This window comes from Artibeus jamaicensis, unplaced genomic scaffold (assembly GCF_021234435.1).
Source record: "Artibeus jamaicensis isolate MK-2021 breed Jamaican fruit bat unplaced genomic scaffold, CSHL_Jam_final contig_700, whole genome shotgun sequence".
NCBI classification, from domain to species: Eukaryota; Metazoa; Chordata; class Mammalia; order Chiroptera; family Phyllostomidae; genus Artibeus; species Artibeus jamaicensis.
In genome coordinates, this window is record NW_026521930.1 from 8,759,717 (window position 1) to 8,785,652 (window position 25,936).

General features: G+C 55.9%; 2 protein-coding genes across 2 annotated transcripts; one reads left to right on the forward strand and one right to left on the reverse strand.

Moving 5' to 3' along the window:
* The first annotated feature begins 11,095 nt into the window (after positions 1-11,095).
* On the forward strand, positions 11,096-14,598 carry MSLN (mesothelin). Its single transcript, XM_053671660.1, has 11 exons — positions 11,096-11,142; positions 11,321-11,408; positions 12,002-12,045; positions 12,149-12,239; positions 12,512-12,690; positions 12,789-12,944; positions 13,046-13,188; positions 13,265-13,392; positions 13,736-13,830; positions 14,120-14,306; positions 14,383-14,598. Exons 2-11 carry the CDS (start codon positions 11,324-11,326, stop codon positions 14,469-14,471), a joined length of 1,197 nt encoding a protein of 398 aa, XP_053527635.1. The 5' UTR covers positions 11,096-11,142; positions 11,321-11,323; the 3' UTR covers positions 14,472-14,598.
* Positions 14,599-14,998: 400 nt separating this feature from the next.
* Positions 14,999-21,071, reverse strand: LOC119058230 (mesothelin-like protein). The gene is made up of 13 exons (XM_053671669.1): positions 21,011-21,071; positions 19,593-19,678; positions 19,316-19,442; positions 19,051-19,241; positions 18,618-18,708; positions 18,240-18,387; positions 17,686-17,879; positions 17,453-17,608; positions 17,236-17,363; positions 16,483-16,613; positions 16,310-16,404; positions 15,823-16,066; positions 14,999-15,379 (listed from the first exon to the last, which is right to left on the reverse strand). Exons 1-13 carry the CDS (start codon positions 21,044-21,046, stop codon positions 15,126-15,128), a joined length of 1,881 nt encoding a protein of 626 aa, XP_053527644.1. The 5' UTR covers positions 21,047-21,071; the 3' UTR covers positions 14,999-15,125.
* Between the last annotated feature and the right edge of the window lie 4,865 nt (positions 21,072-25,936).

Sequence of the window (25,936 nt, forward strand, 5' to 3'; positions counted from 1 at the left end):
TCTCCTTAAGGGGAGGCCGTGGTACCCACCTAAGGGAGCTAAGGGCCTTCGAGTAGTCCCTACACTCCCCAGACCCACACTTCCGTACTATGGGGTCTGGGATAAAAATAGGGTAAAGTAGGTTTCAAAGAATAGGAAAAATATAACAGTAAAAAGCCTACCCTGGGCAGAAAGACTAGCAAGATCAGACAACACCCCAGAAAAATGTATGACTGCTCAAAGAAAAATAGAAGTAAGAAAAGTCTCTTAAGATACTACTCTAGAATATGGCCAACTAGATATAAAGAGATTTTAGAAGAACTCAAAGAATTACAGCCCTTAGCAGAAGAGGAAATAAAAAAAGGCATAGACAAGTATACAGGTCAACCTAGAGGGCATAATTACCCACCAACCCATTTCTAATATTAACCCAGACACAGAACAAAGAATAGGATACCTGCGTCAACAAGCTTAGATCAGACAGCCAAGTTCCTGTTTCAGGAACTTTGAGAAACCACAAAACCCATGAAACCAGAACTGCTAGCCAAGTAGAAAAATATAAAAACCCTGCTTGATTCTCAATAAACGTCTTCAGAGCATCACCTGCCTTGAGCTGTATAGTTGCCTCATTTCCATGCTGACTCCTACTTTCACCTCGAGGGGACCCTTTGACCCGCTGTGGCCGGACCGCGGCACTGGAGGTTGGTAGTAAGTGGTCCCAGCCAATCCTTGCAGCTACTGGCCTGGGTAAATCCCTCCCATTGATCTGCCAACAACAGCCAAGGCTCAACTACAAGAGAAGGGTGTACTCAGACCATGTGAAGGGCGCACCTCAAGTACCCAGCTTGGGTGATAGGGGAGGCTGTGCCATTGGACCCTACAGGACACCTACTACATTAGGCCACACTACCAAGACTCGGAGTCAAAGCAGCTCTACCTAATACATAGAAACAAACACAGGGAGGATGCCAAAATGAGGAGACAAAAAAATATGACCTAAATGAAAGAATAGATCAAAACTCCAGAAAAAGCTAAATAAAATGGAGATAAGCAATCTATCAAATGCAGAGTTCAAAACACTGGTTATAGTGAGGACCTCAACAGCATCAAAAAGATTCAGTCAGAAACAAAGGATACACTAATTGAAATAAAGACCAATTTACAGTGAAACAACAGTAGAGTGCATGAAAGTGAGAATCAAATCAATGATTGGGAACATAAGGAAGCAAAAAGAAACCAATCAGAACAAGAAGAAAAAAAATCCCCCAAAACAAGGATAGTTTAAGCAGCCTCTGTGACAACTTCAAGATGTCCAACATTCATGTCACAAGGGTGCCAGAAGGCGAAGAGAAAGAGCAAGAAATTGGAAATCTATTTGAAAAAATAATGAATGAAAACTTCCCCCATCTGGCAAAGGAAATAAACTTCCAGGAAGTCCAGGAAGCTCAGAGAGTCCCAAGGAAGTTGAACCCAAGGAAGCACACACCAAGGCACATCATAATTACATTAGCCAAGATAAAAATGAAGGAGAGAATCCTAGAAGCAGCAAGAGATAAAGAGACAGTAACCTACAAAGGAGTTCCCAGCAGACTGTCAGCTGATTTCTCAAAAGACACCTTACAGGCAAGAAGGGGCTGGAAAGAAGTATTCCAAGTCATGAAAGGCAAGGACCTACAAGCAAGATTACTCCATCCAGCAAAGCTATGGTTTAAAATGGAAGGGCAGATAAAGTGCTTCTTAAACAAGGTCAAGTTACAGGAATTCATCATCACCAAGCCCTTATTATACGAAATGTTAAAGGGACTTATCTAAGAAAAAGAAGATCAAAACTATGAACAAACTCACAACTATCAACCACTGAACCTAAAAAAGAACACCTTTTTTTGGTTCAAATAACTGGTTTTTGGTTTAAGCAAATAACTAGAACAGGAACAGAATCACAGAAATGGAGATCACATGGATGGTTATCAGTGGGGAGGGGAAGGGGGCGAGAGGGGAAATAGGTACAGGGAATAAGAAGGATAAATGGTAGGTAGAAAATAGGGGGAAGTTAAGAATAGTATAGGAAATGAAAAAAGCAGAGAACTTATATGTACGACCCATCAACATGAACTAAGCTGGAGGGGGGAGGTGGTGGTGGGAGTGGGGGTGCAGGGCAGAAGGGAATAAAGGGGAGAAAAAAGCCCTGGCTGGCGGGGCTCAGTGGTTAGTTGCCAGCCTTTGAATCAAAGGGTCTCTGGTCTCATTCCCAGTCTAGGGCACACGCCTGGGTTGTGGGCCAGGTCCCCAGTAGGGCATGCATGAGAGTCAACCACACATTGATGTTTCTCTCCTCTTTCTCCCTTCCTTCCCCTCTCTAAAAATAAATAAATAAAATCTTTTTAAAAAGGGTGGAGAAAAAATGGCAGCACTGTGATAACATAATCAATAAAATATGCTTTACAAGGAAAAAAAGAATGAAAGCTTATCATTTGTGAGCATGGATGGACCTAGAGGCTATTATGCTAAGTGAAATAAGTCAGAGAAAAATTAATACCATGTGGTTTCACTTATATGTGGAAACTTAAGAGCAAAATAAACACACAAAATAGAAACCAACTCATGCCAGAGTTCAGATTTGTGGTTGCCACCGAGGAGGGGGCTTAGAGGGTTAGGTGAAAATGTGAAGGGATTAAGTACAAATTGGGAGACTTCCGGCCCAGATGGAGGCATAGGTGGAAGCACTGCCTCCTCACACAACCAAGTTTAAAGACAAAAAAGTTTTAGTAACAAAGACGCAACCAAAACACACAAAATTGAACTGTACAGAAGTTCGACAACATGAACCATTCAGCCAGACCGGTAAGAAGGGCAGAGTCAGCAGCTGGCAGAGTGGGGTTGCGGAAGGAAAAATTGGCCAGACCAACCCAGGTACGCAGGCGGCAGTTGGCAGATCCCAGGCGTGGGGTGGCAATGGGCAGACCCAGTGAGGGCACAAGGCACTTGGCTGAATGCGGTCACACATTCACACTCAGATAAACCAGGTGAAGGAGCAAGCAGTAAGACAGACCACTCAGGCAAGGGCCCCAGCAAAGGGAATTAAAGCCTAAAAGCAGCAATTGGAACAACTTTCGGGGTCGAGGTGCCAGGAGAAGCTCCCAGGCTCACAGAGACTTTGTTGGAGAGACCTACAGGGTCCTGGAGTGTGCACAGGCCCACACATCTGGGAGCCGGCACCAGGGGGCCAGGTTTGCTTGCGGGAAGTAGAAGAGGGGACCGAAATCCAAGAGAGAGTGGAACAAACGCCATTGCCCCTTTCTGACCCTGCCCCCACATACAGCATCACAACCCAGCAACCTGGGTGGCCCCGCCCTGGTGAACACCTGAGGCTCTGCCCCTCACACATAACAGGCACAAACAGACCAAAACATTATGGCTCAAACAGAACAGCTCAAAGCCCCAGAGCCAATACTTCTAAGTGACCAAGAGATAGCCAACCTATCAGATACACAGTTCAAAACACTGGTGATCGAGATGCTCACAGAACTGGTTGATTTTAGTCACAAATTAGAGGAACAAATGAAGGCTAAACTAATTGAAATGAAGGGAAATGCACAGGAAACCAATAGTAATGGAAAGGAAACTGGGACTCAAATCAAGGGAGTGGACCAGAAGGAAGGAAAAAATGACCAAACAGAAAAATATGAAGAAACAAGAATTCAAAAAAATAAGGAGAGGCTTAGGAACCTCAAGGACATTTTTAAACGTTCCAACATCCGGATTATAAGGGTACCAGAAGGGAAAGGGGAAGAGCAACAAGTGGAAAACTTATTTGAACAAATAATAAAGGAGAACTTCCCCAATCTGGCAAAGGAAATAGACTTCCAGGAAATCCAGGAAGCTCAGAGAGTCCCAAAGAAGTTGGACCCAAGGAAGAACACACCAAGGCACATCATAATTACATTAGCCAAGATCAAAATGAAGGAGAGAATCCTAGAAGCAGCAAGAGCTAAGGGGACAGTCACCTACAAAGGAGTTCCCATCAGACTGTCAGTGAATTTCTCAAAAGACACCTATGGCAAGAAGGGGCTGGAAAGAAGTATTCCAAGTCATGAAATCCAAACACCTACATCCAAGATTCCTCAGTCTAGCAAAGCTTTCATTTAGAATGGAAGGACAGATAAAGTGCTTCTCAGATAAGGTCAAATTCAAGAGTTCATCATCACCAAGCCCTTATTATATGAAATGTTAAAGGGACTTATCTAAGAAAAAGAAGATAAAAATATGAACAATGAAAGGACGGCAAACTCACAGTTATTAACAACCACACCTAAAACAAAAGCAAATTAAGAGGACAGTTAGATCAGGAGCAGAACCATAGAAATGGAGATCATATGGAGGGTTACCAACAGGGAAGTGGGAGGAGGAGAAGGGGGGAGAAGGTACAGAGAATAAATAGCACAGACGGTAGGTAGAGAATAGAGAAGGGGGAGGGCAAGAATAGTATGGGAAATGTAGAAGCTAAAGAACTTGTGACACATGGACATGAACTAAAGGGAGGGAGTGGGGGGGAGTGGGTGTGCAGGGTGGAGGGGAATGAAGCAGGGGGGAAATTGATTATGTAATGGCATAATCAATAAAATACATTAAAAAGGAAAAAAAAAGAAGTGTAAATTGGAAGTCCCAAAAGTCACGAGGCTGTAAAGTGCAGCATAAGGAATGTAGTCAATAATATTATAATAACTATGTATGGTGCCAGGTGGGTCATGAGGGGGTACACTTTGTAAAGTGTGTGATTGTCTAACCACTATACTGTACACCTGAAACAAATACAAAATCATATTGAATGTAAACTATAATTAAAAAAGAAAAAATGCTGAAGTGATCACATTAATTTGTACCTCCACCAGCTGTGTTTGAGAGTTACAGTTGTACCACATTCATGCCAACATTTGTCATTGTCAGTCCTTTTAAATTTAGTCATTCTGGTGGGTGTGTAGCATATTTCGCCAGGGTTTTGATTTGCATTTCCCTAACGAGCGATAATGTTGGGCATATTTCCATGTGCTGATTGGTTATTCACACATATTCTTTTGTGAACTGTCTGTTCAGATCATCAACCTGTGTTTTAAAAACAGCTTACTGAGATATTCACATACCATGCAGCTCATTCATTTAGAGTCTAAGTTGCTCTGGCTCATGTGGCTCAGTGGATTGAGTGCCAGCCTATGAGTCCGAAGTTCGCAGGTTCAATTCCTCACCTAAGGCATGTGCCTGAGTAGTGGGTCAGGTCCCTAGTAGCAGGTGTGTAAGAGGCAACCGGCCAATGTTTCTGTCCTCCTCTTCCCCTCTCTCTAAAAATAAAGGAATTTTTAAAAAAGTGTACAATTCAACGTTTGTCAGTATCTTCACAAAGACCCTTCTTTAACCTGAATTATTGAACATTGAGCATCTTTGGGATTTAACATTTGCTTCATATTTTTTTTAAATGCTTTTTTAAATTTGATGCCATAAGCATGGGTTTTTAAAAAGATTTTATTTATTTATTTTTAGAGAGAAAGGGAAGAAGAGAAGAAGAGAAACATCAATGTATAGTTGCCTCTCGTGAGTCCCCTCCTGGGAACTGGCCTGCAACCCAGGCATGTACCCTGACTGGGAACTGAAACGCAATCGTGTGGTTCACAGGCCCACGCTCAATCCACTGAGCTACACCAGCCAGGGCCATGCTTCAGATTTGATAATGTTTCTTAATGATGACAACCTAAAATCACAAGGGAAAATAGCACTTACATACAAAACGTGTGATGGGTCACCATTGAGTTGACAGCTAATGCTGTGTGACTCACGAGTGGCATGCTTCACGCACTTCCCAGCTTTTAGCATTAAAACAAGAAGTGAACTCTTCATTCCCACACACATCTGCAGTAGCTGTAACTTTTGAGCTCAAACTATTATTCTTGATGTAAACACAAAGGAAATTTCCACATTTTAAAATCCATTTAACTGTGCAGTTGAGAAGCTCCCACTTAACCCTCAACTGGAAGTGACTACTCTTGTTATTAAGCCCATCCACTGAATTTTTTAAATTCCAGAGTTTGTATCTTTTATTTCTAAAATTTCCTATTTTGTTCTCTTAAAAACATTTTCTACCTCTCATTCATGAGAGCCTATTCCCCACGACCTCTCTGGATGTGGTTGCAATAGCCAGTTTAAATTCCCTGTCTGATCATTCTAATAGCTGACTGACTCAGTTTGGCATTGGCCTCAGTTGGTCCTTGTCCCTTAAGGATGGGTCACACTTTCCTGGCTTTTCCTATGCTGAATATTTTTGGATTTTCTCATGAACATAGTGACAATTACATTGTATAGACACTGAATTGTCATATTCCTGTGAACACTATTTCTTTTTTGGTTTTGGTGGGCCATGAACTTGGTTAGACTGTAGCTGTGAATTCTGCCACTCTTGAGGTGGGGGCAGAGGAATGAGTCTCGGCCCATTTTTCATCTTTGGCTGAGCTGTTTCCAGTCTGCTCTGCATGCACTTGACACAGGGGTCAGCAAGAGCGTCAGTCAGAGTCCAAGTGCTGGCACCACCACTGCCACACCTCCGGCTGTCTGCAGGGCAAAGCCACACACACACACACACACACACACACACACACACACACACACACACACACACAGAAAACCACTCCAGGCTGGCATCTTCCCTTAGATAGAAATTTCCCTCTAAGATCTGGCTTTTGTTCACTCCCCAGGGCTCTTGTGGAGTGGGTTTTTCACATTCTGTGCAAAACTTTGTGGTTGTTGTCTGTTGACAAGGCTTTTTAAAGGCACTTACTTCTCTATCGACTTCCGTAAGTTGACTCTTGTACCTGGCAGCCTCGCTGAATTTCATGCAGGTGCACCTTGGAGATGTGGGTTCAGTGCCAGACTGCTGCAACAAAGCATAATCTTTTCAGTGTCATAATCTTTTTTGCTGGTGAAGGGTCTTGTCTTCAATTTGTAAAAAAAAAAAGCAGCATCTGTGAAGCAAAATAAAACAAGGCATGCCTGCTTAATTAGCATTTGGTCTAATTGCATTTGGCATATTACACAGCAGAAAGAAAGAAGGAGCTCCTACCCTTTGTGACAGCATGAATGGAACTGGAGAGCATTATGCTAAGTGAAATAAGCCAGGTGGTGAAAAACAAATACCATGTGATCTCACCTCTAAGTGGGACTTAATCAACAAAACAAACAAGCAAGCAAAATATAACCAGAGAAATGGAAATAAAGAACAAACTGACAATAGCCAGAGGGGAGAGAGATGATGGGGGAAAGAAGGAAAAGAGCCGTCAAGGACCGTGTATAAAGGACCCATGGACAAAGCCAAATTGGGGAAGGAGTGAGGGTGGGAGGTGCAGGTGGGTGGGGCGGGGGAGAGTGGTGGTGGGAAAATGGAGACAACTGTATTCAAGCAAGAAAAAAAATGATTTAGCCCTGGCTGGTGTAGCTCAGTGGATTGAGCACGGGCCTGTGAACCAGAGGATCGAGGTTCAATTCCCAGTCAGGGCACATGCCTGGGTTGCAGGCTGGTTCCCGAAAGGGGATGCACAAGAGGCAACCATACACTGATATTTCTCTCCCTCTCTCCTTCCCTTCCCCTCTAAAGATAAATTTTAAAAATCTTTAAAAATGATTTAAAAAAAAAAAGAGAAAACCCAGCCCATAGAAAAGGTCAGGCCTGGCTGGTGTGGCTCAGTGGATTGAGCACAGGCATGTGAAGCAAGGGTCACCAGTTCGATTCCCAGTCAGGGCACATGCCTGGGTTGTGGGCCAGGTCCCCAGTAGGGGACACATGAGAGGCAACCAAGCATTGATGTTTCTCTCCCACTCTTTCTCCTTCCCTCCCCCACTCTCTAAAAATAAATAAAGTATTTTAAAAAAAGAAAGAAAAGGTCAAAGATGGGGCAGCTGTACACACTCAGCTCTGCAAACAGAAACCTCTGCAGGTATGAAACTCGCAAGAGTCCCCCACAGGGAAGTCCTGTTCACAAAATCATCAGAGAGGTCACGAGGAAGCGAGGGAGCTTCCAAGGACTTCGGCTTCAAAGTCACACCACAAAAGCTATGGTCTAAAGTCGAGAATTGGTGAGCAGGCACCGAAGTCCAGCCACCTCAGAGGTGTGTGTTGTCCACACCCAGTGGCCAGCAGCCAGAGCTCCGGGGAGGAGGCCTCCCCCTCCTGTCTGGGAGGCGGCCAGCGCCAGGGCAGGGGGCCTCCCACTGGCCCCACCGTCGTGAAGGGCAGTGCAGTGTGCTCACTGCAGCTAGCTGGCTTGGCTTTGTCTCCCCAACCCCTGGACTGTTGCAGTCCCCCATCCGGCCACTTCACCCCCTGGTGACGTCCACAGTACACTACTATGAGCCCAGAACTCACTCAAAAGAAACCACACTGTGGCTGATACTCTGAGTGGCCACCACAGAGAATGGCTTTGTGGGGTGGCCTGTGAAGACCCTACCAGGGCACCACTGGGAGACGAACCCTGGCTGTGCCATGTGGTCTTGGCCATTCACCGAGCGTCCGTTTGTCCACCTGAGAAACGGGAGAGTAAGAGCTCAGGAAGCAAGGACTTGGCTCCGACACATGCGTGGTACAGGATGGTCAGCCCGGAGCCTCTACCCACGCCCACCAAGGGAAGGGCTGAGGCAGCTCTCCACCCTGCACCCCTCCTCCCTGGGCGGCCCCTCTGAGGGGTCCCCACCCATACATTCCTGGAGCATGAGCGGTGCTGCTCTCAGCGGCATCAGAAATTCCTCATTTCCTTCCACGACAGACCCGAGAGGCCACCGGCCTCTTGACCACCCACCCACCGATTGAGGAAACCAAGGCAGAGGAGGTTCAGGTTTGGTCCATCACCCTGGAACATCCGAGCCACCACAAGCAGGGCCTACCCGGACCCTGGGGAGGGACCTGGGGACACCAGGGTTTTTTCCAGGGGTCTCCCGGTACACAGCTCAGTGTTCAGGCTCACGAGGGGTTGACCACAGCCTCATCCATGGGGGTTTGGGGGTGGATAGCAGCCCGGTCAGGGTCTGGGTCATGTGCGTGGTCTTGCCCGGGGAGGTGGGGGCCAGGAAAACCCTGTCAGCACCTTCTGGAACTTCTAGCCAAGCAGCTCTGGGTGGGAGCAGGGAGTGGGCTGAGGCTGGTACTGGGACCTACCCAGGAGGGGCCCCCGACCAGCCCCAAACAAGCAAGCTGGGGGAGGTGGGGTGGCCATTGCCTCTGCCTCCATGGATGCCCCTCCTGAGTACTCATTGCATTTGGGGAGCAGCGAGATCCCACCCCACCTCTCATGCTCTACGCAGAGGTTAGTACTTTGGGCGCCAGCTCTGTCCTAGTCCCAGCTGCTCCCGATGTCCTGTGGGCCCCCGGGCTTGCTGCGCCACATCCGTATATCTGAGACCTGTCCTAAGCCCATAATCTGCTGCCCTGCCCACCCTCTCCAGAGAGGCCTGCAGTTGGCAGGGAGTGTGGTCTGACTTCATATTCTGTCACTTGAGGGCCAGACCTCGGGGGCTGAGGTTGGGCTGGCGTGGGAGATTCTACAGGTGCATGGGACAGCAGGGGCAGGGGACGGCCTCTGCCAGTGTCCTGCAGCCAAGCCCCTGCCAGAGGCTGTGAGCTCGGGAGTCTCAGGGTGAGGGAGGAGTTGGCCATTCCTCCATCACAGGCAGTCACTTTTATCTCATACTCTCCCTCTGAGGAGCTTAGGGTCCACTCAGACCCCAGATGGCTGCAGCAGGGCCAGGGACAGGAGGGCAAGGGCAGGGACAGCCCTCTCTGTGGCCAGGCCCCACATCCAGGGCCAGAGCCTGAATCTCTTCTACTCCAGACTCAGCGTCTGAGCAGGGCTCGGCATGCAGTAGGTGCCAAGTGAGTGTGCAGGTGGCTCATGAGTAACAGCTGACCAGGTGGATGCTGGTCTTGGAGGACTCAGGGTCAGAGTGGGGACCACGCTAGGCCCTATCCTGTCTTACCCTCGCCGGGACTCACCACACTGCCTGGGAATTGTTTCCATGGCACACATAACTACCCAAGCCCTGAGCTGGCTGAGAGGCCATGATTCGATTGTGGCACTCTGGCCAGTCTGAAGGCTGCAGCCTTAAAACAACAGAGGAGTCTCTGTGGCCCCAACCTGGCCTTGGGTGGGGAGGGAAGGATGCTGGTTCCAGGGTCCATGGTGGCTTGCAGAGGCTCCCAGGGGGCCCCACCTGGGGTGCTGGGGGCGACTGGTTACGAGATGCTGGGTGCAGGCTGAGGGGAGGCGCAGAGGGAGGTGCGGCTCTTGCCTGGTCCCACTCATTGCCTACTTCCGGTCTGGGGCCTGGTGGGGGAGGGGAGGGGAAAGGGATTCTCCGGGGCCTTGCTGCTCCCCCGACATTCCCTGCAGGCTGGTTGTTTGCATAGCTGAAAGGGGTTGCTGAAGCAAGAATGTGCAGCCCCCGCCCCCCTGCCCCCCACTTCTGAGCTGGGTGCGGCCGACACAGGCCTGAGCAAAGGTTTGGGGGGGGAGTGGCTCTGCTCCACAGGGCCACCTGCAGCCTCCAGCTCTGGGCCTCCCTGGGAGGGACAAGTGTACATGGGGCTTGGTCTCTTTCAGTCCCCACCCTACCCTGGGACGACCCTCCCCACCCATCTCCCCACTGTGGAAAGTGCAAGGGGATCTCCCACCCCACACAGGAATGCCTACCCACTCACTGCCTCACTCGGGGGGCTGCCAAGTGGGAGGCAGCATTGCCTCTGGCACCCACCCAGGCCTCTGTTTTGAGAGGGACTTCAGAAGGGAAAGCAGAAGGTGGGCCCCACCCAGCTGTGTCCACCTGTCAGGGCCCTGGGTTTGCACAGAGGCCAGCGCCTGTGGCCGTGCATGTGGAGGGGGCAGATGGCCCTCAACCAGGGGGCAGCCCCAGGTTGGGGGGGCACCCAGCAGGACTCCCAGCCCTGGACTGCTTAGTTCCCCTGGTGCGAATGGGGAAATTGAGGCCAGCATGAGCCAGAGGCAGCCCTGCCCGGCCAGGAGAGGGGGTGGGGCCAGCTGTCTGCCTGCCCACCCCGCTCACAGCTAGGGGAGCAGAGTTGACTCAGACTCCACAGCCCCTGGCGGGAGAGGCCGTTTCCTGGAAGGGGTAGGCCAGGTGGGTTGTTTGGTCCCCAGAGCAGGGCTGCAGGACTGGAGGCGCCACAGATACTGCTGCAGGGGTCTGACAAGGTGGGCCCTGGAGCCCCTCTGGGGCTCTGAGGCCCCTTCACTGGCTGTGCACAGGGCCAGGGGTGGGCGAGTGGTGGGAATGACAGAGTGGCTGTCCTCCACAGACCATGGCCTTGCAGAGTCCTCGACCCACCCTGAGGTCCTTCGGAACCCCCACCTGGGGCGGCCTCCTGCTTCTGGTTTTCAGCCTCGGTGAGTAATTGGGAGTGGGCCGCGGCAAAGGGCTGGACCACGAGAGCACTGGAGGGCAGCCAAGGGTTCTTTGGGGGTGGGGCCCTCAGGAGAGGTTCTACCTGCCCCATGCCTCCTCCCAGGTCTGTGAACAGTGCCCCCATCCTTGGGAGGTGGCTCAAGTTCTGACAGGTGTCACAGATCTCAGCAGGTGCCTGAGTTTGGGGCAGGTTGTCAGGTACGCCTCTTCCTGCCCTGCCTGGTAGAGTTGCAGGCTCTACTAGGGCAGCGCTGTGATGGGGGCTCTGGCCAAAGGGAGGGTGTTTGCGGGCTAGGCGTCTGACTGCCCTGAGCAGTGGGGTCCTGAGAGAAGGATGCGGGAGGCCCGTGCTCCCTGGCGGGGTGCAGGCCCTAGCCTGGGGTGGGGCGTGGGGGGCTGTGATGATGACGGGGTACAGGGGCCTAACCCTCTATTCCACACCTGTGGGGTGTGCACAGGGCTGGGGGCCCAGGAGATGCTGGATTTACCTCCTGCTTCCCCGCGGTGGGGCCTGCAGCAGGCACACCCAGAAGCCCCCAGCCACCCCCTTGAACCTTGTGTTCCTGCCCTGCAGGGTGGACACTACCTTCCATGGCGAAGACTGCAGACACAGGACGGGTAGGGATCCTCTGGGGAGACGGGGGAGGGGTTTCTAGCCCTTGGTGGGTGTCCTTGGATGCTGGGCCACGCATGGCTCAGCGCAACCCTGCTATGTCCTCAGGGTGTCACAACCTCATGGCTGCAACGCACTTCCCAGGCTCAGCAGCCTGAGCTGATCGTCATCCTCCCGAGGGCTCTGCAAGGCACAGAGAGTGAGCACAGGGCCCAGCCCTGTTGACTGGGAGACCTGAGGGTGGGGGCTGGCACTATGGGGTCTCACCTGCTAATGCTGTGGCTTTTTTCTGGCTGCTCAGCTCATTCAATTGTGAAAATCTTGGAGAGGGGACAGGATCTCCCCATTTTGCCAATGGGTAAAATGAGGCCTGGAGAGGGTCATGACTTGCCCAGGGTCTCAGCGTGGTGTGGAAGGAAGAGGAGGTTGACTGGAAAAGCCCAGCCCCTGACCCCCTGCCTGCCCCTGTAGAGAAGGCCTGCCCCGAAGGGAGGGAGGTCCACACGGTGGATGAAGAACTTGTCTTCTATGAGGAGTGGGAGCTGGAGGCCTGTGTGAGCGGGGCCCTGCTGGCTGAGCAAATGGACCAGGTGAACGCAGTTCCCTTCACCCACGAGCAGCTTGACATTTTAAAGCACAAACTGGACCAGGTAGTTCATGGTTTGGGCTTCCGCCTGCTGAAGATGCCAAAGCCTTCCCCAGATAACTGGGAAGTGGCTGTGGCCCTCACGGTCCATTTCCCCGGCAGCTCTACCCGCAGGGGTACCCTGAGTCCCTGATCCAGAACCTGAGTTACTTCTTCCTCGAGGTCACCCCCGAGGACATCCACAAATGGAATGTGACATCCCTGGAGACAGTGAAATCTCTGCTTAAAGTCAGTGAAGGGCGAAAAACGGATCCTCAGGTGACCACCGGTTGGGAGGGGAGTGCAGGGTGCGAGGCTGTGCAGGCCTTGGGGAAAAACCGCTCCCCGCCCCGTGGCACCTCACTGGGCTCCTCCCACAGGTGGCTGCCCTGATTGCCCGCTATGTGGCGGGAGGGGGCCAGCTGGACAATGCCACCCTGGACACGCTGGCCAGCTTTCCTCCCACCTACCTCTGCTCCCTCAGTCCCGAGCAGCTGGGCTTAGTGCATGAAGATGTTCTTCGGTGAGTCCCAGGGGCCTGCCTGTGGGGGGTGTGCTGTGCCGCAAGCTCCCTTCCCAGCGCCATACTTCCTCTCCAGGGAGGTCAGGCCCCAGGACCTGGATGCGTGCCGCCCACTGCAGATGGACGTTCTCTATCACAAGGCCCGCATCGCTTTTCGGAACGTGAGCGGGTCCATGTACTTTGCGAGAATCAAGCTCTTCCTGGGTGAGCCAGGAGAACATGGGGTAACGGGATGCCGGAGGTCCCCATAGGTGCTGCCTTCCCCCTGGTGCTCTGACCAGGGGTCAGGGCGTCCTCCAGCCTTCCGAGTGTGTATGTAGGCTGAGGTCCTGTGAGTTCCGACCCCTGCTCAGGCACTTGACCACCTCCAGCCTCACCTGTGACTGGGAGAGTCAGGTGGTCACCAGGCAAACCAGGGCCCGGGAATTCCTTAGGAAAAGGGAATCTCGGTAAAGGTAGTGGGCTTCTCACAGCTTGTGTTCAGAGGGTAAGAGTAGGGGTAGTGTTGTGAGTTCTCACGCTTAGGGCTCCCTCTCCCTGGCCACAGGTGGGGCCTCCACAGAGGACTTGCAAGCTCTCATTCCGCAAAATATCAGCATGGACCTGGCCACATTCAAGAAGTTAAAGAAAGAGGCCTTGCTGGTATGGCCACCAGAGGGGTGGGGCCATTGGAAGGTGCAGCCAAAGGGAGGGAGGGGCCACAGAGAAGGGCTTGTCCATGGGTGGGTGGGGCCACTGAGTGGGCGGGGTCTTGGGAGGAGCCCGTACTAAGCCAAGGCCAGTTCCAAAGTCTGGAGGTGCTGAGGCGGGGTCTGTGGGCTAGAGAAGCATGGGGTGGTTTGGACAGGGCAGAGTCCAGGGAGACCTGGTCCAGGGAGACCTTCTGGACAGAGGCAGGGAGACCCTGACGGCCGCCTGGGGGCTTTGGCAGCCACTGACCATTGCCGAGGTGCGAAAACTTCTGGGTCCAAACCTGGAGGGCCTGAAGGCAGAGGAGGGAAACAGCCCCGTTCGGGACTGGATCTCCAGACAACGGCAGAAGGACCTGGACAGCCTGGGGCTGGGGCTTCGTGGCGGCATCCCCAACGGCTATTTTGTCCTAAACCTCAGCTTTCGAGGTGGGCTGGGGCAGCTGGCTGGGTGGGGCTGGGACAGAGTAAGGTGGAGGGTCTGAGTTACCCCCTCTCTGTGCAGAGGCCCTCGAGGGGGGGTCCCACCTCCTTGGACCTGGATCTGCGTTCATTATGATCCCAGCGCTGCTCCTGGTCTTGATCCTGAACTGAGCAGGATGCTCCGGATCCTGAACTGGGCCCTGCTGTGGAGACTCCCGCCTCGGGGGTGGGCCTGGGTGGTGCCTGCCCCACCCTAGGGGACAGGAGCTCAATAAAAGAGAACATGTTCCTCTCCAAAGAGGTGACCTGTGGTATTCTGGGGACAGGGTGGGAGTTGGCAGCTCTTGTGTCCTGGGCCCTGATTGGCTGTTGTGTTCTGAGAGGTGGGGGCCTGAGGGCTGTAACCCTATGGACAGGATTCCCTCCCTGACCCGCAGCCCCTCCAGTCTGTACTTGGAAGCAGGGCAGGTGGGGGTAGGCAGGGCAGGGACTCCAGCAGGCGTTGGGGGTGGGCTGCGGCCTCTGATGCTCTTCCATTGCTTCCCTCTCTTCTGAGGTAAAGTCGACAAACCCAGGGTGGCCTTGGCGACTCCCCAGGAGATGGCGGGTGGGAGTCCTGTTCCTGGCTAAGAGGGTTTCCGTGCCCTTCCTCGGGCCCAGAGCAAAGGGACACATGCAGGAAAATCACCTTGTCCTTTATTAAAATCAGCAGAGTGCCACAGCATCCCCCTCCCCAGCCCCATTTCTTTGCCCTGAAGGAGACCAGAGGGCTGTCTGCCCAGGTCCTAGGAGCTGGATGTGGGTGGGACCCTGCCCTGCAGGCTCCTAGGACGTGGGACGTGGCCAGGTTCCCAGGGCCTGGGGCTCGTGCCCTGGCCCGAGCTGGCATCCAGCCCCACATACCGGCCCTGGGCTTCCTGCATGTGGTGCCAGCACAGTGTTGTCTTTGGAGGCCTCTGTGCAGGTGCCCTGCGAGCGGTCCCCAAAGGGCCCCAGGCTGCCCCAGTACAGCAGCCACAGGAAGCTGGAGGGCAGGGCCACAGCAAGTGGCAGACCCCTCGGGCGGGCTGGTGGGCTGCCTGTGGGTGGAACACGGGAAACACCCGTCAGCCCTGGCTGGGAGCCACACCAGGATTGTCCTGGCAGCTTTTGGGCAGCCCCTCCTTCTGGGCTCCAGGCTCACACCAGCCCCATGGGTGGGAAAGGCCGTGTGTGGCCACTCTTCTGCGCCCCCACAAAGATCTCAAAGCTTCCCCTTCCCTGGGGTCTGGCCCCTACTTTATGCAGTCAGTGGGTCTGGAGGAGGCAGTTGTGTCCTTCAGTAAATCAACGGATGATACAGGGTGAAGCATGTCACTCAAATGTCACCCGAGAGGCAAGTGGGAAAAGCTGGCCAACAGAGTATGACATTGGGCAGGAGTAGTGGTTTGAGGTCCATAGTGGCCCTGGGCAGACAGGGTCCAGGGTCCAGCAGAGTCAGGGGAAGGCCTGCCAAGGGGGAGGCCTGGGTGTGTAGCTGTACCTGAGGAGGGGGCGTCATTCCCAGAGCTGCCTGATGTGAGGGTTGTGTCTCGCATCCCAGTAGTCGAGGGGACTGGGCCTGTGGGGCTGGCGGGGCTGTCAGGGTCTGTGTCCATGCCCAGCTTGCCCAGGGCCAGCCTGTTCAGGCTGCGGAGCCAGGAGCTGATGGTCGGGTGGCTGCGTGCTTTCTGCAGGTCCCCCACGTTCTGGCCGAGCAGCATCGTCACATGGTCCACACTTAGGCTCTTTGAGGGAAGGGAGGGGGCCAGGTGGGAAGGGACAGAGAGTCACGAAGTGGCCGGGTTTCGGGGCCAGGAGAGGACTCGGCAGCACTTACCCAAGGAGTGAGCTCGGGGGCGAGGCCTGGCGGAATCACCCCAGAGAAGTGACCTGAGGCCCACTGTGGGGTGCCGGCAGACCTGTGGCCTGGGGTTCCCCTGTCTGGCCAGCCTGCCCCACTCCCCCAAGGGGCAGCCCCCTGGGCCCACCTGCAGCACATGGGGGTTCAGGTTGGTGAAGGTGTGGATGTCCATGGAGATGTTGGCCTCGGCCAGGCGCTGCAGATCCTCCAAGGGGGCACCGCCTGGGGGCGCAAGTGGTAAGGGGGGCGGGGGGCGGGGCTTCTAGAGGAAAGGTGTCTGCGCACAGGGCGGGGTCTCACCAAGGTAGGGGCGTATGAAGTGGTAGTAGGCAGCCGAGGTCCTGGTGCTGCTGAAGGCCTCTCGGGCCTTGGAGTACAGCACATCCTTCCGGCTCTGAGGGCAGGAGGAGACATCCAGGGCCCCGGCCAGCCTGGGGAGCGGGTGAGGCTGATGGGCAGGCCGGGACCCCTGGTTCTCTGGTTGGCTGGGTATGGCCCTCTCTCCCTAAACCACAGTGGTCCTCTTGTCCTCTGTACTGGCCTGATACGTTCACCCAAAACCTCAGAATGTGACCTCATTCGGAAATAGGGTCTTTCCTATTTATAGATGCAATCAAAGTAAGACAAGGTCCTACTGAACTAGGGCGGGCCTTAAAATCCGGCGCTTGGTGTCACAGACACAGACACGGTTGTGGGGGAGATAGCCACGCGGTGATGATGGAGGCAGAGATGGGGTGATGGGGCCAGAAGGCAAGAACAGCCAAGGCCTGCTGGCAACACCAGAACTTGGAAAGGGCGAGAAGAAACCTCTGCTACAAGTTTCAGGGGGAGCCTGGCCCTCTGACACCTTAGTCCCCAGACTTCTGGCCTCTGGACTGTGGGAGAATGAGTCTCTGTTTTTTTAAAATTCAGTTTGAGGTACTTTGCTTTGGCAGCTGGAGGAAACTAACACACCCGTGGTGGCCTGGCCCCAACCACTCCTGAGCCTCAGTTTCCCCTCTAATTCTCCGTGGGGAACAGTGGAACTGACCCCGAGGCGCTGGTGGGGCTCACCGGAACTCTGAGGGCCGGATGGCCTGGATCTGCTGGGGGCTCATCCAGCAGAGGCGGGAGCCCCCAATAGCCACAAGCAGTGCACTGGTGATGTTGCCCTTGTGGTCCAGGAACTTCTGCAGGATGGCCTGGGGGCAGGACCGGTGTTGGTGGGCCAGGGTCAGTGGGCTCCCCTACCCCCCATCCTTGCCACCTACCCCAGCTCTACTGCCCTCACCTCTGTCTGGTTCTCCAGGGCCACGTCCGAGGCCAGCAGGGCCATGACTGTGTCCCGAGATGTGATGTTCCACTGGCTGATCTCCGCGTGAGTGTAGAGGTAGACCAGCGAGGTGATGAGCCGAAGCTGCTCTTCTGGGACGCTGCTCGGGTAGAGCTACACGAACAAGAGGGTCAAGTCCCCAGGTCCCCAGTGCCCACCACCCGCTGGCCTCCACCCAGTCCTCAGTGCACCTGAGTCAGCTTGGCCTTGACGACACGCTGGCACTCGGCAGGTAGCGGGTGCTGCAGCAGGGGGTTCAGGTTGGCCTTGAGCACTTGGCTGCCCAGGCAGGACTCGAGCTGTGAGCAGTCATAGCGCACCAGGAAGAGGTCATCCCGCAGCGTGGCCGCCGTGATGTTGCCGTGGATGCAGGGTCTCACTGTGGCTGCGGGTGGGGTGGGCTTGACGACCCGGCTGCTCGGCCATGGCCCGGGCTGGCCACTGCTGCCAACTTCGGGCTCTACGTGGCTCCTAACCTTGACCCACCCTTGACTCTGTTTCCGAGCTTGACTTTTAGCCAAGAACCTGGCTCAGAGTAGACTGAGTCAAGTTTGACTTTGACCTCAACTTCCAGCCAGGCCCTGGCCCAGAAGTCCAGCCTCGCAGGCTGAGACGGCCAGTGCTGGACACGGATGGCTGGGCCGAGCACAGGAGGTGTGGGAGCAGGTGGGCCATGCATTGGGTGCTCCCACCCCAGAATCGGGAGTACAAACCAGTGTCCCCAGGCCACTGTGGCCGCACCGACCTGTGCCCCTCTTGGGCCGTGAGGACATCGACTTGGCCTTGGCCTCAGCCTCAAGGAAGCTGGTGACAAAGCGCCTGGCGTCACGCTGGCTGAGCCGCCCTGCCCGGCACGCAGCCACCATACTGCTGAAGAAGTCCAGGCCCACAGCCTGGCGGAGGGCGCTGAAGACGCCACACCTTGGAGCCACCTGGTTTCTCCTCCCGCCCCACCGATAAAACCCTGTGACAGGAGCGACTGGGGACACCAGGTGGGCGTTGGAGCAGCTGTATGGTGAGCAACCCTCAGGCCTGACCAGGCTGACGAATGGTGGCCTGGACACTCCTCCCTACATCCAGGGCTGGTTTAGTTCCCCCGAGTTACCCCAGGGCACTGTCTTACCTCCTGCACCTGCGCCCACAGGCTGGGGCTGATGTAGGTGGTCAGCAGTCCCAGAGCCTGCAGCCCCTGAGTGTTCCAGGAGACGGGGGGCCTGGCGTGGGGAAAGAGGGGGCCAAGTCGGGTCTGGAGCAGCGCCTCGCCCCTAGAGGCCGCCTGCCCTTCCCTGAGTGCACAGTTCCCAGGGCTGGACCTGGCGGGACACCTTCTCGACCCAGAACAGACTCAGGCTTCAGGGCGGGGGGATGGAGAGGCCCACTGGGTGTTGGTAGTGCCCAAAGGCTGTAAGGTCGGAGAAGGGCTGTAAGCTGCATCAGAAGTTGGAGGTCAGCAGGGCTCTGGGGCTCGGTGAACTCCTGGGCCCGAACCCTAGACCTTCTCTCGTCTCATCTCCAGGAGCAGAGGCCCGGGCAGAGGGGGTGGGACGCCCACTCACCCAAGCACGGTCCTCCCACTGGCCAGTAGTGTGTTGACAGCAGCCTGCTGGGCAAGGGTCAGCCGGGGGCAACGCTGCAGGTTCTGCAGCACGTGGGGGTCCAAGGCCACGATGCTGGACGCATCCATGTCGCACACCAGGACCCCAAGGAGCAGCAGGTCTGAGGCACTGAGCTGTCGGTGGGGCCCACCCTGCCGAAACGGAAGGTTAGTGAGAGCCAGGCCCCCCGGCCTTCCCACCCTTCCGGCCCCACCCCAGGGCCTACCAGGCAGGCCAAGGCTGCGTGCTGCAGGGCGGCCCTCTGGTCAGGCAGGTTGGCCAGCAGCTCTGTGTCCCCCCAGGCGGCACGGCGAGTGAAGGCCCGACAGTCGGCTTCCCTTACCTGCTCCAGGCTGCAGGCAGGTGGGGAACTGTTGGGAGGGTGGGGCCAGCCAGGGGTCCTCTGGGGTGGCCCAGGTGCCCCTGGGGAGCTGGGGCTCCCGGGACCCAGAGAGGCATGCTTAGACTGCGGGGCGTTGGGTGGGCTGGTGGGGGGCACTCACTTGTAGAAGAGCAACAGGTCGGGCGGGTGGAGCAAAAAGTCACCCTGGAGGCCATGCAGGGCAGCCAGGTTGGCCAGGCAGCAGAGCTGGGCAGGTACAGGGCGCATCACCGCCTCGGCAGCCGTCCTCTCTGCCACCGCACCTGCCCTACCCCCCTCCCCGCATCCGCCCAGCTTCCTCCTCCCGCCCGCCTGTTCCCTGTCACGGGACTAGTTGCCTTCCTCTGCCTGCCTCGACCTCCACATCAGAATGGCCTCAGAATGGGTCAAACTCAGCCTGACCATTACCACACCCCCCAACCTCTACCCCAGGGGGGCATTCAGGCCCTCTGCTCACCCCCCAGCCCCGCTGCACCATGGAAGCTCATCCCGATGTCACCTGTCCAGGCCTCTTGTCCTGCTTAGCCTATGCTGGGGTCATTTAAAATTTATTACGAGTTCTGCCCTGGCCAAGTGGCTCAGTTGGCTGGAGCGTCATCCCATATACCAGAAGGTTGTGGGTTTGATTCCCAGTCGGGGCACATACCCAGCTTATGGTTTTGAGCCCTGGTTGGGGTGCATGTGGGGGGCAACCGATTAATGTTTCTCTCCCCCTTTCTCTTTCTCTCCCTCCTTTCTCTCTGAAATCCACGAAAAACATCCTCGGGTGAGGATTAAAAAAATTATTACTAGTGTTTTTTTGTCTTTCTTTTTTTCTGTTCTTTGTGTGTGTGTGTTCTTTCCTTTTATTACTAGTTTTACACTAACTGTATAATGGGACAGAATTCCTTCCTTCCTTCCTTCCTTCCTTCCTCCCTCCCTCCCTCCCTCCCTCCTTCCTTCCTTCCTTCCTTCCTTCCTTCCTTCCTTCCTTCCTTCCTTCCTTCCTTCCAAATGAGGGCAGGTGGGCGGGTCAGCCGTGAGTCTAGGGGAGCTCAGCTGCCCTCCTCACGGCCCAAGTTGGGGGAAGGCCAGCAGGCTGGGAGATCTACCTCAGCGGCCCAGGACCTCAAGAGGGCACAACATGGCAGGTGGAGGCAGGAAGGGGACAGCACAGGCCGGGGGCCCAACCCCTCACTCAGCCAAGAACAGGAGGCTGGGGTCCTTGGGCAACTGGCTAAGGAGTCCTAGAAATGATCCCAAAGGGAACGTCCAGGAAGACCACTCGAGGGGGTGGGCAGGCTCTGTCACTTCGGAGTCAGCCTGAGAGGCTTCCGGGGTGGCTGTGAAACCGGCAGGCTGGTTGGCCTGGAGACAACAGTGCAGCGTCTCCAGTACGGCCCGAGTTCTCCCGCAAGAACGCCGCGGGGTCCTGGCCCCTGCCGGCCTGTGCCTTCTGCTGGGGACACTCCCTTCCCACCCATCTTCAGGCGCCTTTTCTTTGGAGCCTGTTCTTGTCTTTGAGACCACAACCCGCTCATGCCAACCAGGGCTTCTTACCTGCCAGGCCTTGAGGAGCACCCGCTGCGATGTCATCCTCCTGATCAGGGCCGAAAGCTCGTCCCGGGACAGCTGGCTGGCAGGCTGGCACCAGAAGCCTTGCAGCAGGGAGGCGCTAGCACTGAGCAGAAGGAAGCAGGTGGTGAGGGGTGGAGGTGGGGGCACAAGGGGCAGTCCAGGCCGCAGCATGCAGGGTGGAGGTCGGACCCCAACACTGAAGGAACGAGACCCAGGAAGTGTGGCAGGCAGGGCCTGGACACGGGCGAGGCCCCTGCTTCACCCCCTCCTCCTCCCTCCTCCTGTAAGCAGCCCGTTCAGGCTCTAAGCTCTGAGCAGGGGCGTCCCTGCCCAGATGCTGGGTCTCCGCTTCTTTCCCAGCTGGTCCCGGCAATGGCTGAGCATTTGAAGATGTGGCCTGGGCATCTGCTGGGCTACTGCAGCTGGCTGCATCTCCTCGCTGAGCCTTCCTCAGGGTGCGAGTCTGATAAACTTTGTGCATGAGGAGGGGGTCTCTTTGGACTTTAACTTGGGCCCAGCTGTTCCAACTTGGCACCCAACCTTGCTGGGTCAGTCAACTGATTGATCAGTTTACTGATGGCTGATCAGTGACCTCCAACCCCGCGGGGAAGGAGAGGACAGCTGAGCCTAAGCAAGAAACCCCTGGAAAGTGCACAGAAATGATGCAGAGTCTGTTCCGGGGCTTGACAGGGCGGCAAAGTCTCAGAGTATAAGGAAGGATGAGAACTCAGGATGGGCAGGAGTTGCCTGCCAGGCCAAGCGGGGCAGTGCAAGCACTGGGGGGCTCAGGAGGGACCCTGGACCCAGCCAGCTGTGATGACCTGGGCACCTGCTGTGAGCCACGTGGACATGACTCTGATGCAGGACACCAAACTCTGGGCCATGTCAGGGCAAGGTGGGCCAGGCAGGCCGGCAGGGCCAGGTTCCCCAGGTCAGAGCCAGGAGTCAGCAGTCCTGCCACAGCCGCACCTGGGCCAGGTGCGGACCCTGGAGGTGGTGCCTCCTTCTCATTGCCCCCCCCCCAGGCCTGTCAGGGAGTCGGCTGTGGGAGACACGGTTCATGGACGCAGGGCTTGCAGGAGGGGCTGGCACTTACTTGGCCCACAGGTTGGCCCTGCTGGCTTCCAGCCCTTCCTGGGAGAAGCCCTTGGCCTGGGGGCAAGAGCAGTAGATAGTGAGCCACACGAAGAGGGTGAGACCCAGGCTCGCCCGGGCACCTGGAACAGAATGGGCCGTAAACAGCCACTTGCCCCTGAGAGGCTGAGCCCTGCTGAGAGGGAGCACGTGAACAGGGTCCTTGTGTCCCAGGTGGGTCCGCGACTGCCCCAAATGGAAACCTCAAAAGCCAGGTGGCTCTGGTCACCTGTGCGTAGCAGCCTAGGCCTAAGTGTGTGGTGGGTGTGTGTCTGACCAGGGGAATGTACATGTGACAGTGTGTCTGGCTATACATGTGTCTGCCTGACTCTGTATGTGTGTGTTCCCAATAGTGCGCATATGTGACACGCACATATGTGTGGTGGCCTGTACGCACCTGTCGTGGTGTGCTGGCCCAAGTATAGTACACCTGAGTGTCTGATGGATGGCAGTATACATGTGTGATGATGTGTTCCCACCTGTAGCTGGTGCTGTGTACCTTTTGTGTGTGGAAGCATGCACACACATATATGATAGTGCGTATGTGTGCCCACACGTGTGTGATATGTACATGTGTGGTGTACAGTGTGTACCTATACACGCGGATCTCCCATCCTCGTGGCTCTGTCCTCACAGTCTGAGCCCCAAGATGGCCAAGCAGAGGGTCTAGGGGTCAACTCCCACCTCCTCCTGAGCCCCTTCTAGCTATGACCTCTCTCGTTCCTGCCTTGTCCCTCCTGGACACCCAGGCCCAGTGCCCTGCCTGCCCTTCTCCTTCCCTTCCTGGACCCCTCAGCCAGCTGCAGGAGGCTCAGGAGGACATAGTGGCCGGAGCGAGGGCACTCCCCACACCTGCCGTCACGCGGCCCAGGAGCCCCTTCTCTGAGGGGAGCCATCACCTGCTCTGGGGCTCATGGCTGCGCGACGTGCACAGGTTGCTCTGGCAGGAAGGCACCGGGGTCTTGGGCGGCAGGTCCAGAACGAGCTGGAGAGGAGACAGAGTGACAGGCCAGCTCCACAGTCTTCCCCAACCAGCCTTAGCCGAGGGGCACAAACTAGGAGGGTGCCGTCCGGGGGCATGCAGGAGGGGTGCCTTGCAGGGCAGGCAACCCGAGCTGGGCTACAGCTGCGTCTACCCGTCTTCCGGGAGGGCACAACCCCACAAATGACACACCTTTGGAACAAAAGGGAGCTGCTGAGGGGGAGCCAGACCTTTCTTATCACGGGTTGGGGCTCAGGGGACCACAGGCTGTGGCTTGGAGTGTGGTGTCTCCGATGAACAGATCTCTTGAGTTACAGGGAAGGGGGCAGCGGTCCCAGTGAGTCCCCATAGGCAGCTGCGGGAGAGACCTGGTGGCTACCCAGCTTGCCCTGGAGTGGCCATGGCTTCACCCCCACACCTGGGCTGCCCATGCAGCTCTGTCCCTCTCTGGGGCTGAGACCTGGCCCCAGACACAACCCCTGGTGCAGTCCCCTAGGTAGCCCTGGCTGTGGTGGAGACCAAAGCTGTGAGGCTTGGGCATGTAGGTCCTGGGAGGTGAGGGGCATCAGGGAACCTGGCCACACCCACTTTCAGACACAGTCTTGCACAGCCTCACAGCTTGGGGTGACTGTGGGCCTCTGGATTCTACTTGGCCCAGGAGAAAGACAGAGCGTTTACCATCCCATACAGGCCTGCAAAATGGAGGCTCAGAGAGGCTCAGCTACCTGCCCAAGGATGCAGAGACCAGATTAGAAGCCTGACCTTGTGGGTCCAGCGAGGAATGGCTCCCACCCAGACCCCTGGCCCTCACCTGAGTACAGAGACTTTCTGTGGTAGAGGGTGGTGATCCAGGACCAGGCAGCAGCCGTTGGGTGCGGAGGGCTGTAACCAGGTGCCACACACTTCAGACACTAGCAGTCCCAGCCCACTGAGCGTGTCCGTCCCTGCAGCCAAGCCCTGGGGCACAGTGGTGGTGCGGGGCTGGGGCACCAGGATCCCTGCTCATCTCCCTTCTTGTGCAGCCGCCCACTCCCGCAGTGACGTCCACCCAGCCGATGCACAGGGCAGGGGTTGAGGCTGTGCCAGGCAACGCTACTATGTCAGCCCCTGGGGCCCAGCACAGCAGGCACCTGTTCTTAGCCCCAGGGGAGCGGGAGTTTGAGCACATGGTTGGCAGCTGCCCAGCGTCACCCCTTCCCACCGAGGTGTTGTGCCTAGAGGGTTGTGTGCGCGTCCACACACACGCACCCCACCTTCACTGTGTGTGCTGGTGCGCGTGCACATGGGGCCTATACACACATGCCTGGGAACACACAGATGTGTGCATGTGTGTTTCCTGCAGGGGTACTAGGCATATGCAGACTCAAGGTGGTGCCTAGGTTTATTGACGTGTTTTTTTCCTGTGGGTGCTGGAGCAGAGCCAGGCACATGTAGTACCAGAAGCAGGGAAGGTATGTGGGCACAAGGCGGGCAGCCTTGATGGTGGAGAGTGTGCCACACATACCCTGGGGCCAACCCACCAGGCAGGCCTCTGAGGCTCAGCAGGAAGGGTGCCTGCAGGAGTGACTTCCCCACCTGCCCACACCCAGGTCCAGCTACCGGATGACTGCCATCTGCACCACATGGTGGTATGTGCCCAACAAGCCAGCCTTATGGCCAAGCAGAGGCGCTGACCTGAGCCTGCTTGGTCAAGAGCTGGAGGGACCAATTGCAGATCGCTCCTGGGCCACACACAGGCCCCATGGAAGTCCAGTTATTGGCTGAGGGCTTGCTAGGGCTGTACACGCTGGGGGGACTGGGGGCAGCAGAATGTCACATGGTAGTGGAGTCTCCACCCATTTCAGGGCTGGAGACTCCACAGGTCAGAGGAGATAAGAACAGGAAGCAGGCAGTGTGTGGGGCAGGCCACATGCTGGCTTGCTCACTGCAGCTCAGTCCCAGGCCCAGGCCAGACAAATGACCTCGGCCACAGAGCAGTTGCTGGGCTGGAGAGTTGCATCCTGCCCTGGCTCTTCCATGCAATGCTTCACTGAGTCAGCCTTGGCCCATGGAACAGTTTCCATGCCCAGTTCAAAGGTGAGGAAACTCAGGTCCAGAGAGGCTGAGCTACTCCCCTGTGGCCACAGAGCAGTGATTGGGGAGCATGACCAGACCCTGTGGCCAGGCTGGGCACCTGCGAGTGGGATGTGACAGGGGCATGGGTATGAGGACAGGGGCAGAGTGGATAGGGAGGGGTGGGTCGGGTCTCAGCAAGAGGTGATGTGTCCTGACGTGAAAGAGTGAGAACTGGAAAAAGGTGTGCCAGGGTGGGGATTGGTGACGCTATCCCATCACACCCCTGGCCAGTCATGCTGCGTACACCACAGGAACCATCTGGGCTGCCAATACGGGTATCCCGTGGGACCCTCCCAATACAAATGAAACAGGCGCAGGAGCAGGGACTGGGCACTGGCTCTCTGCAGAGGCCCTATGGTGGCTGCTGCTGGCTCCATCCCAGCCGAGTTCCTGCTGATCCCAGGTAGGTCAGCTCAGGAGCCTGTGTCAAAACAGGACCTGTGTCACCCAGTAAGAGGGGTCCAATCCAGCCAAGTGCAGGGACATAGCACGTGACCTCAGACTGGCTGGTGGCCCACGTGACAGCCCTCCCATGGCATTCTGACACAGTGGAGAGCCCTAAGCCAGTATAATAGTGGTCAGGTCAGTGGCTCTGTGAAGGATCCTGGGGAGATTAGATGGAAGCTGCAATGCTTTTGGCTGGGAGGGCCAGGGATGCTCCGGTTTTTCCCCAGCAG

Bases quoted from the DNA above. Each gene is read 5' to 3' on its own strand.
- LOC119058230 (XM_053671669.1), bottom strand. From the start codon at position 21,046: ATGACATCGCAGCGGGTGCTCCTCAAGGCCTGGCAG. The intron at 16,405-16,482 runs GTGAGACCCCGC...TTGCGCCCCCAG, and splicing joins CTTCATACGCCCCTACCTTG to GCGGTGCCCCCTTGGAGGAT. The intron at 15,380-15,822 runs GTACAGCTACAC...TTCCACCCACAG, and splicing joins GAATGACGCCCCCTCCTCAG to GCAGCCCACCAGCCCGCCCG.
- MSLN (XM_053671660.1), top strand. From the start codon at position 11,324: ATGGCCTTGCAGAGTCCTCGACCCACCCTGAGGTCCTTCGGAACCCCC. The intron at 12,240-12,511 runs GTGAGCACAGGG...CTGCCCCTGTAG, and splicing joins GGCTCTGCAAGGCACAGAGA to AGAAGGCCTGCCCCGAAGGG. The intron at 14,307-14,382 runs GTGGGCTGGGGC...CTCTCTGTGCAG, and splicing joins CCTAAACCTCAGCTTTCGAG to AGGCCCTCGAGGGGGGGTCC.